The sequence below is a fragment of the Lathyrus oleraceus genome, chromosome 5 (assembly GCF_024323335.1).
Source record: "Lathyrus oleraceus cultivar Zhongwan6 chromosome 5, CAAS_Psat_ZW6_1.0, whole genome shotgun sequence".
Lineage (NCBI taxonomy): Eukaryota > Viridiplantae > Streptophyta > Magnoliopsida > Fabales > Fabaceae > Lathyrus > Lathyrus oleraceus.
Window position 1 is genome coordinate 483,056,699 of NC_066583.1, and position 10,775 is coordinate 483,067,473.

A 10,775-nucleotide genomic window follows, 5' to 3' on the forward strand; every position below is an offset into this window, starting at 1 on the left:
AAATCTAGTTTAATACACTTGTTGCCAAGGTTTAATGGTCTTGTAGGTAAGGATCCACATAGGCATTTAAAGGAATTTTAGGTTATGTGTTATACACCTTTGAGACCTGAAGGAATCACAGAGGATCACATCAAGCTGTGAGAATTCCCGTTCTCACTACAGGGTGCTGCAAAAGATTGGTTATACTATCTTAAGCCTAGTTCTGTTACAACATGGAATGATTTAAAGAAAGTCTACCTAGAAAGATAATTTCCTGCCTTCAGAGCTGCATCAATAAAAAAGGATATATGTGATATTGGACAGGGCAACAAATCATTGATAAAATATTGGGGAAGATTCAAACAGTTGATGTTACCCCTGCCACCACCACCATATAACCCTCCACAAGTAACCACCCATTCACCTTCCGAACCTTCACTAGAGGAACTTGTCAAGCAAATGATTGTAAATAGTCTTCAATTTCATCAGCGAACAAATTCTAGTAGTCAGACTTTGCAAACACAAATTGGACAGCTTGCCACTTTAATGAATGCCATGCAACAAGCTCAAGGATCGAACCAACTACTTGCCCAAACCGTAGTTAATCCAAAAGGCCCTAATATGAGTGGATGGAACATAAGAAGAGAATTCGATGGACCTTGGATGACACTTGTATGCATAGAATCTCACTTAAAGATGGAACAAAAGTAGTGAGGCAACCTCGTAATCCTTTGATTCTTGATGTTGTGAAAAAGGAGATCACTTTCACGTGCCCATTTAACACTTTTACTTATCAAAGATCCTTCTTTGATCCTGGAATAAAAAGCGAAGGCACTAATCAAAATTTCATGGTCAATGGACATTACTCAAAGCTACTCCATGAGAGACCCACTTTGAAAGACGAGACTGTAGAAGAGCTCTCTTTGGGAAAGACTGCTTATGTGATCATTTATCTGTTAGACGATAGTACCGATTTAGAAGGGGAATGGGTTGAATAGATCACATATATTTAAAAATTTGGTGTTTTTTAAAATTGTTTTTAAAGGTTTCGAAAGCTCCCTAGACCGCGGTCGTATAAACGATCCGTTACTGGAAAGATCAGACATGTGTGAAACTTAATGGAATGACTAAGATAAAGCTAATCAACAACAATCTTAATCAATTGATCAAATACGCAAATCCTTTATATAGCTACCACCAATGATAAATTAAAATAATTAGAAAACAAGCAAAATATTGATAAACTTGTGTAAAGTTAATTTTAGCAAACACTTGGTGTGCACACTACGCCAAGTCTTAATTTCACTAGAATTAATTGTGCAGAATTTTCCTTAGTTACAACCAAAGTGATTGCAACTATTTATCAAACAACTTTAATGTACAACAATTAAGCAAGATGAAATTACCAATTAGTTTCACACAAGGTTCAATTTATGTATAAATTAAAGAGTTAGAGAAAGAGAGAACAACAACACATTTTTTTAGGCAGTTCCTCTTTCGTCCTCGCTTCGGGTACGTCTGCCCCCAATTGTAAAACTAGAATTGAGATATTTATTATCAATTGCAAAGTTTATACAAGAGAAGAAATAATCACCAACAAGCAAACCTAAGTGTTGTTGTAGATCCTACTCACTTCTCTCCTCTTGGTTCGAGTTGAACCAAGTGCTTCAAATGTTCCGAACAAACTTCCGATTGTAGTTACCTTATTGCAAGAACTCCAAGTTCTCCAAAACTCTAGCTCGACTGATTTTGATCGCGACACACTTGAACCCAAAATTTTCTTTACAATCCTCCGGTTACCATTACTCGTTCGAATTAACCCACCGTTCTTCAAATCTTTCACTCAGATGAATCTATGAAGCAAAGACATATGCAAAAAAACCCAAATCTTGGAGGACAAAATCCTAAGATTTTATTCAAGAAAAACCCACTAAAAACCTATACCCAAGCCAAGATACACAATCCTATTTGGACGTTATCACCATAACAATGCACTACGATCAACAAAAATTGTTATGTGTAGTTGTTGAAACATGCAATGAAGAATGAAGATGAAGAGGAACTTCAGTGTATATCTTTCACTTTTCTTGTTCTTGGGTGAAAATGAGACTCAAGAATATGTATACGATGTATGGACCAAGTGAAAGACACAGCAGAACGTTTAGCAAAAATGCACAACCGAAAAATGAGTGAAATCAGCGACCGCTCGACCTGTTCACACCTGGGACTCGACCTGTTCACACCCGCAACAACACAATTCAAATAAAATAGGTTATGAGTCGACCTCAACAAGGAGATGAGTCGACTCATCTTATTTTTCCATAAATGAGTCGATCTATGACTTGACCTGTTCAGACCCGCAACAACACAATTCAAATAAAACAGGTTATGAGTCAAACACAACAGGGAGATGAGTCGAATCATCCTGTTTTTCCAGAAATGAGTCGACCTATAACTCGACCTGATCAGACTCGTGAGTTACAAAGAAAATGACATGCATGAATGAGTCGACCGCTCCAAATCATGAGTCGACTTAAAGATTTTAAATGGTCAAAAATGAGTTTTTAAGATGTATTTTGGTCAATCCAAACCATTCTCTTATGGACCTAAGATACAAACAATGATCAAGTGCAATATTGACATATATGAGATGCTACTATATGCATAGACACATTGAGTTGATACTTTGAACATGTTAAAGAATGAATGCACTCTATGATATGATGACACCGTCCAAAGTACACAATATGCGCTACTAAAAGGTTTGACATCATTGAAACAAGGACTAAGAACCTTTGCCCTCACATTATCCACCTTGACTTCTCGGATGTGCTCTTTCCTTTCTATCACTCTTATTTTATATTTATGTTCTTTCATTGAGCATAATGTATATTTTAAGTGTGCGGGAGGGAACCATTTACTTTATTTTATTTCATTCAGTTTCTTTGTTTTTGTTTGTTTTCTTACATAAAAAATGCATGTTTTTTCTATGTTTTTTGAGTTACAATCATGAGTATTTTCTTTGTTCTCTTGATTAAAGAATTATGATGTGATGTGATTGATTCTTTTTGTGCATTCTTAGTATGATATGTAAGACTAAATTCTAAATTGTACATCATTTGTGGTAAACCAATTAACCTTATGAGATTTTGAGCCTTTTAATCGATAATATTCAAAATTCATCTCTTTCTTTCTTGTGTGATTTCGCTCATGTCTGTTAGTCTCTGGAACTTAAATTTACTTTTTTAAAACTATGATTACTTGTGCACACTGATATGATAAAGACAACTTATTTTAGTTTTATTTTTAGCCACTTAGCCAAAAAGTTAACCCTGAATAATTTCATCCCTTATTTGAAAACCCCTTGAGCCTATTATCCCATTGTTTGTTTAAACTCATTATAAACACGAATATGAAAAACAATGTTATCACCCATTCATAGGGTTGAAAGATTCTTGTTTGGAGTTGTGTGGGGTTGAATAACTATAGTTGTGACATTTCATTCAAAAGTTGGCAGAAAAAGAAAGAAAAAATACATGTAAAAAAAGAAGAAAAAAATATATAAAAAAAGTGGAAAAAAAAAGAAGGATGTCATTACATATTTCTTCTGAAAAAGAAAAAAAGAAAAAAGAGAAGAAAAGTTGTTGTTTGAAAGTGGATGAATGTAGTTCAACTCCCGCAAGTTCTTTCATGTCTCTTTTCACCCTTTGAATCTTAGCCTAGTATCCCTTGAGATTTATCTCACCCATGCCCTGACCAAGTTACAACCTAATAAAAGTCGTTTTGATCTTTATATGCATGTAATTCAATTGTGGATGTTAGAGTATTTTCAAGCTTATGATAATACTAATTTTCATGTTATGCTTTGAGTGTAAACAATCAACCTAAACACTTAAGAGTTGAGTGAATTTTATCTTGTGGGGATCTTGCTGCTTTTGATGTACTCTTTGGTAATCAGTTTTTTGTATTTGCTTTGAATGTCACAAAAGAGTTACTTACTAATGGAATTTTCTTGAAACTTAGATTTAGAATTTTGATTGCACTTTGTATCCTGAGAACCTTTGGAATTGCATGTTTTGTTTTGCCCTTGTTTTTCTGTTTTAAATTTTGAATTTTTAGTTTTGCTCGGAGTGCAAAAGTTCAAGTGTGGGGAAATTACAATGGTCCTGATGAAATTACAATGACCAATGGTGAAGACGTTATCGTACTAAAACTGAAAAATCAATGGAATGATAATGATAAGAAATTATGGTCTCATGATAGGAAAACCCAAAATATTCTCATATCCACGTTAGGTGTTGATGAGTATTATCGTGTCTCTCATTATGAAACCGTCAAAGTTATGTGGGACGAGTTGTCCATAAGGGAATTAATGAGGTCAAACAAGATAGGATCAACATATTAAACTAAGAGTATTATCTAATGTTCTATGTTTTGTGGTTCATTGCGAAAGACTTGATCCAGGACAAAAGATTCTTCATGTTTTGCTGATTGGGGTTAAAGCAAAGATGATTCCTCCTCTTGAAGATGCATATTTCGGAAATACAATTTCGTATTGTGGCTTTACAATGAAAGCAGAAGAAATTCTTGATTATGGGATTGGAGAGGTTGCTTTGAAGATGAACAAAATAGTTTTTGTATATTCTGATGATGAGAAAATAAAAAACAGTTATGACCGTTGGTTGATAAAACCAAAGTTTCTTACTGGTGATGATTTGACACACAATTATTATTCCTTGGCAACAACAAATTCTCCGAGATTTGATGTTTATGGTAATGGTTTTGGTTAGGAAAAGTTGATTGGTGTTCGAAATGGTGATGCGAATAAAGATAATGGAAAGATTAGTGTCTTTTCTGAGGCTGAAGAGAGTAGTATAGACATCATACTATGTCTTCCTTAAAACATTTTGGAGGCCATGGGAAATGATATTGAGTTCTTGGTTCATTGTTTTATGCAAGTATATTTTCATGTCTAAACTAAAACATGTGAGTTTTTATCTTTGAGAGTAATGTATAAGATTGTTTATTGTTTTTAGGATTAAATTGTTTGTGGTTCTTTTAAATATCTTAAATTTTATTTTTAGTCCTTCAATATTTTTTTTAAAGAATGGTCCTCCTAAAATTTCATTTACACTTTTAGCAATGAAATCTAAAACTCACATGCATACAACTAATTTGCTTTTGTTTCCTAAACTAAAATGCAACTCCACTTGCCATTCATAAACAGTAATCAAATCATGCACCCCTGCATTCATCTATAAACTTAAGATACAAAGAAGACTCCTTCAACATAAAAACACTCAATTTCGTGCACGAAAACATGTGTTAAAAGAACCCAAAAAATAGTCTTAACAAGTGATATAATGTAAAGCTATTTATTGTAAATTTGCTTCTGATAAAGCAGATTATTCTTTTAAACATGTGCAGTCGGAACTGAATGAATAAGACAAAAAAATCGATAGTTTTAGGAACTTTTGGAAATACCACCGCATTTTGTCTTTAGACATAGTAGTAAAAGATCAAATCAATTAGGTTTCAACTTTACATCACTCTCATAATTGCTATCATCAAATCAAAATAACATAGCATAACACGCCTTGAACAATAACAACTTACACCAAAACACTTATTCGGAAACTGACATCCACCTCATTTATCAGCATCTTTTCATGCGAAAATGTAATCAAGAGCTTGTTGCTATACATATCGTTTGCAAAAGTAACAATAAAACAAGATAATCAAGCCAATCAACATTGTTACAACTAGTTAAAAACCTTCATAACTGCATATATTCATATAAGAAGTGCAGATACTACTTATTGATAACAACATATCAGTTTAGAAAAACTAACAGTCAATGTAACAAACCACATTTCAATTTATTGCAATTTTATAAGTACTAGTTGAAAACCTTATTCAATCTAACTAACATCATAAACTAGGGAGAACAATGCAACATCAATAACCATCACATTAGAAACATTTCTCAATTCAAGACAACATACAATGCCCCAAATTCAGCTTCTAACAAGCCACTCCGGCGGAGAGAACAAGTTGAAATACTCTTCATAATCCGACAAAAGCTCGTATCGATCCAAATGATAAACACATTTCCCTTGTTGCCTATTCTGAAAAGAGAGAAACGTATCATCCATAAACACAACACAATTCCCTTTCGCAACACGCAAATCCGAAGCAGATGCAGCAAAAGAATATCCACTCCCCAAAAACAACACCCTGTCACCTAAACTCTTCAACTTCACCCATTTCTTACCCTTCTCGTCAAGCTTAAACACAACAACACTAAACCAAAGATAATCATAAATATTAACCAACAACAATTCACCATTACTCTCCACCAGCAACTTCCTATCTCCAACAATCAATGGATTATCAACTAACTCCACACCGTCGTCGTCATGTTCAACCTCAACCCTAACCGTCCGGCCAGTTCTATCCACCGCGTAAAACCTCCCTTTAAAAACACAGATATCTCCATGCCTAGCTATATCCTCAATCACCTTCCATTGCTCGTCGCGGCAACGGAAAATCACCTCCCGAAAGTAAACATTTCTCATTATACCAAGCACAACAGGCTTCTCTCCGTGCCGGCTTAACGCAACTACCTTTTCCGGTCCAACAAAGTGACTGTGCTGATTGTTAACAACGAAATCTGATCCTAATTGAACAACAGGAAATTTGTTGAAATCAAGAACGGGAGGTAAACAAACAAACGGAGAACTCGAGTGATAGGTAATGATCGGGTGGGAGAGCTTGATTTTTCCACGTGTGTTTGTGGTGATTTGGATCAACCAAGGACGTTGCATGGTTTGTGGCTGTTCCGGTGGCTTGATGAGCAAGAAACAGCGTTTGGAGAGATAGCAAAACGGAGTGCTGTGGCGACCGTTGATGATATCGGAGAGAAGCTCCGGTCTATCGGAGTAACTGATGAGTGGGAATTTGAATAAAATAGTAGGAGGGATTGGGATGGAAGAAGAACGCCATGATGAACAGACGGATCGAAAGTGAACGAGATTGAGTTCATTTTCGACCCGTTTTGATATGAGATTGAGAATCTCTTTTGGGAGATCAGCCCAGGCGGAGTCCGCCATTAGGATGTTGTTGTTGTTCTGTGATGCCTGCATGTAAACCCTGGAGAATAATTCTATAAGGTTGAAAATTTCTATATTTTGTTGATATAAGTTGAATGAATTGTCGAAAGTGCCCTTTAGGTCAAAAATTAATTACACCTATTAATATTAATATAATTAAAATATTAGGTGTAATCGTCGATATTGTTCTTTTAATTAAAAATTAATTACACAAATACTCATTTATATTTATATAACTGAAATGTTAAAATTACTTTTAAGAAAAAAATGTTTGATTCTCACGTCATACTTGTCTTCTTTCAAAGATTTTTGTAAAACCTAGCAAGGTATTGTTTCCTAAAGATGAACCCTTGATTTTAATTTTTTAATTTTATATTGGTATATTTTCAAAGAATACGTTTATTATAGTGTGCATTTATTTTCTAGTTAGTTCGCATATTTAATGAAATACTCGTTTATTTGTGAAGACGTGAGAATAATTTGTTCCTACTCAATAACGAAAGGACGGTCAACAAAGAGGCTTGGATTTATTATAAATTATGTGGAATGCTTATTTCGTCAATGTTTACTAAATATATAATCTTTCAATCTGCACCAGAACATTATAATATAACAAATTAAGTTATATTCGAATTATAAGTTCACGTTCAATGATAGCCAAGAACATTATAATATAACAAATTAAGTTATATTAGAATACAAGTTCACGTTCAATGCTAGACAAGAGTTCTTCAACACCTTATCCATTTTGATAGTAAGAACTTGGTTTAATGATCCTAGTTCTTCAACCTCTCATGCCTTCAGCTCTAGTTATTTTTGCAAAATATTATCTACTTTGCAAATAGTATTAGAGGTCGATAGAGGGACGATTGAAGACCTATAATCATTAAACCAAATTATAACTATCAAAAAATAACATGCAGTTAACGGTGTGAAGAATTCTTGTCGAGAATTGAACGTGTACTTGTTTTCTAATACAATTTTATCTATCATATCATAATTTGCTAATGCGGTTTGGAAAGTTATAGATTCGGTAGGACATTGGAAAAACATGAAGGTGTGAAAAACACAAGAAATTGTGTGGGGGGGTGGGGGGGGGGGGGGTGAATTGGATTTTACAAACAAAATATTTTTCCAAAACAAGAACACCAATAACAAGTTAATCACAAAGAGATAAAAACACAAGTTTCGTATCCTGGTTCTCTTGAAACTAAAAGCTACTCCAGTCCATCTGTCAAGGTGATTTTTCCTTATACACAATGACTTAATCCACTATAATCAACAAATTATAATAATCATAAAGAATAATCTTCTTTGTGTTCTCAAGGATCCAACTATACCCTAGCCTCCTTAAGGACTCACAAAGAACAACCTTCTTTGTCTTCTCAAGGATAACCTCCTCAAGGAATCAAACAAATAGTTTGAATAATATTTTATGTGTTACAAGATGTTTCTATACAAGAAAATTTTACACAAATGAATAAATAAAACACTTAAAGAAAAATTATGTACAAACAAATGATAGTTTTTCACAAAGAAATAGACTTGTCAAAGTATTGTGTCACCGGCGTTTTCTTCAAGTCTCCAAGTCTCACTTATATAGCATAAGAAGAAGATGGTTGAAGGGCAAAAAGGGAAAAACTCATAGAGCGACTGTCCACTGTTGGATGGGAGATGAGTGATACTGCATACCGTCATACGCCCACAAAATCAGTGACATGTGTGATGTACAGTATAGTCATTGCCCACGAAATAAGGTAGTGGAAAAGATGTTTGATTTGTACTATGTACTATTTGATCACGTTCCCATTTGATCTTATCTTCAAGTTCATTGGCTTCTAATGAAAGTTGATGAATAATGAAATGAATAAACATAAAGTTGGATTCAGAAACTTCAGAATCTTTAGTTAGAACGTCACTAGTCTGGCTTAAGATCTTCAGTATCTTCAGAATCTTCAGTCAGAACCTTGATAACTTCAATCGTCTGGCTTGAGATCTTTAGAATCTTTAGCTACATAAGACAACTTCAGAAGCTTGTCATTCTTCAGAAGTTTGGTGATCAGAGTCACATCCAGAAGCATGAACTGAGAGAATATTGTAGCAGCAACACAGTGTCTCCTTAGAAGCTTCTTAGGAGTGAATCAACACAAAAGTAGAAACATCTTTCAGTACTTCTAATAGTTTGCGCATAAGCGGATTTGGAGCATATTATTCAGAAATTGATGACGTTGTACGTCATATATTTAGAATAAAAACCGGATTTTAAAGCTACACAATAACAAACCATTAGGGTACTGAAGCTAGCGGAAATATACTTGAATGTATCGCATGCTCGAACATACAACAGAGTCGCCATCGAACTTTATTTATTCCAGAAGGAAAGGGAAAGCATCGATAAAACCCGGGGGGAAAGAGATATGATAGGTAAGGAAGTCGGTTATGCAAGGGGATATATTAGCACCCCAAACATCCATGGTACTCCATGGGGACCGTTTTTATTGTTCTCTCTTGAATAGGTGTTATATCTAAAGATTACTCGCAAAAGGATGAGAAAAGGAAGAGAAATAGATAAAGTGCTCGGTGAGGATTGGGACCCTCATGCCAACGTATCCTCATAGTGCAATGAGGAATTCAGAGCTCCGTAGTTCAAGGAACTAGAAGTGGGACGTGAAAAGGAGTGTGATAGAAATATGGTTTGAACCAAAGGATAATGTTTTGAACTCCAACAAGGGTGAAAAGATGAACCCAAGAGTAAAGTGGCTATTACTAATACGCGGACTAGCAGGTCGTCGTTGTAGGGTAAAACCGAAAAGACGAAGAAATAGGTGTTTGGGCACGGTCCCAAACATCTCTTGGTTCACAAGGTGACACGAGAAGGAGAGTAAAGAGGTAGTGTATTTGCCTTAAAGAATAGGTATATCACGTGGAGTGAATGAAGGTAGAATAATGAACGCATCATAAAGATGAACGGAATGAAGTGACCAAAGTCACATAATTTGAATATTTGGTGATAAGTGACTGAAGAAGTATTGTTTGAGATCCAAAGGGTGAAATTATATTGGAATCCATAAGAGAAATGAGATTTCTACCATAAAGGGAAACAACTTTAACCGATACGTGGACCAGCAGGCCGCCACTATAGGGTGTTTAGCAAAAAAAAAGGATGGAATTAGATGTTTGAGGTTGTAGCCCAAACAACTCTAGGTAGAAAGGCGGACTACATTAGGTGTCCTAAAAGGGTATGTCTGGAATCCCAAAGAAAGTGTGTTTTAGTGTCAAAGGAATAATATGTCTCTGGGTGAACGATTTATGATCGAAGGTAGGTAATGAATAATGGAAGATATGAATGTTGCCCTAAGGAGAAGGAGGAATAATTAGAAGTATGCTCGCCAAGGATTCGCATCCTCGTGCCTACGTATTCTCATTGTGCAATGAGAAAGTCATAGCAATCGTAGTCAGAACTACGAGGAGAGAGAGAGAGAGAGAGAGAGAGAGAGAGAGAGAGAGAGAGAGAGAGAGAGAGAGAGAGAGCGATGAAAAGTATAACTTGTACCAACATAATGACATCAAGGGAACCCACAACTGGAGGGAACATGGAATCAAAGAGTAAACAAGCCTCTCAACCAAAGGAATGAATTGAATGTATGGATACGAGCCAAACAACTCTCGATTCACAAGATGAAT

General features: G+C 35.1%; 1 protein-coding gene across 1 annotated transcript; it reads right to left on the bottom strand.

Moving 5' to 3' along the window:
• Nucleotides 1-5,770: 5,770 nt before the first annotated feature.
• LOC127085591 (F-box protein SKIP23) lies at nucleotides 5,771-7,125 on the bottom strand. The gene has a single exon (XM_051026103.1). The coding sequence runs from the start codon at nucleotides 7,122-7,124 to the stop codon at nucleotides 5,997-5,999; it is 1,128 nt and encodes a 375-aa protein (XP_050882060.1). The 5' UTR covers nucleotide 7,125; the 3' UTR covers nucleotides 5,771-5,996.
• Nucleotides 7,126-10,775: the final 3,650 nt, after the last annotated feature.

What these genes read in the sequence shown, in the direction of transcription:
- LOC127085591 (XM_051026103.1), bottom strand. Translation starts at nt 7,124, where the DNA reads ATGCAGGCATCACAGAACAACAACAACATCCTAATGGCGGACTCCGCC.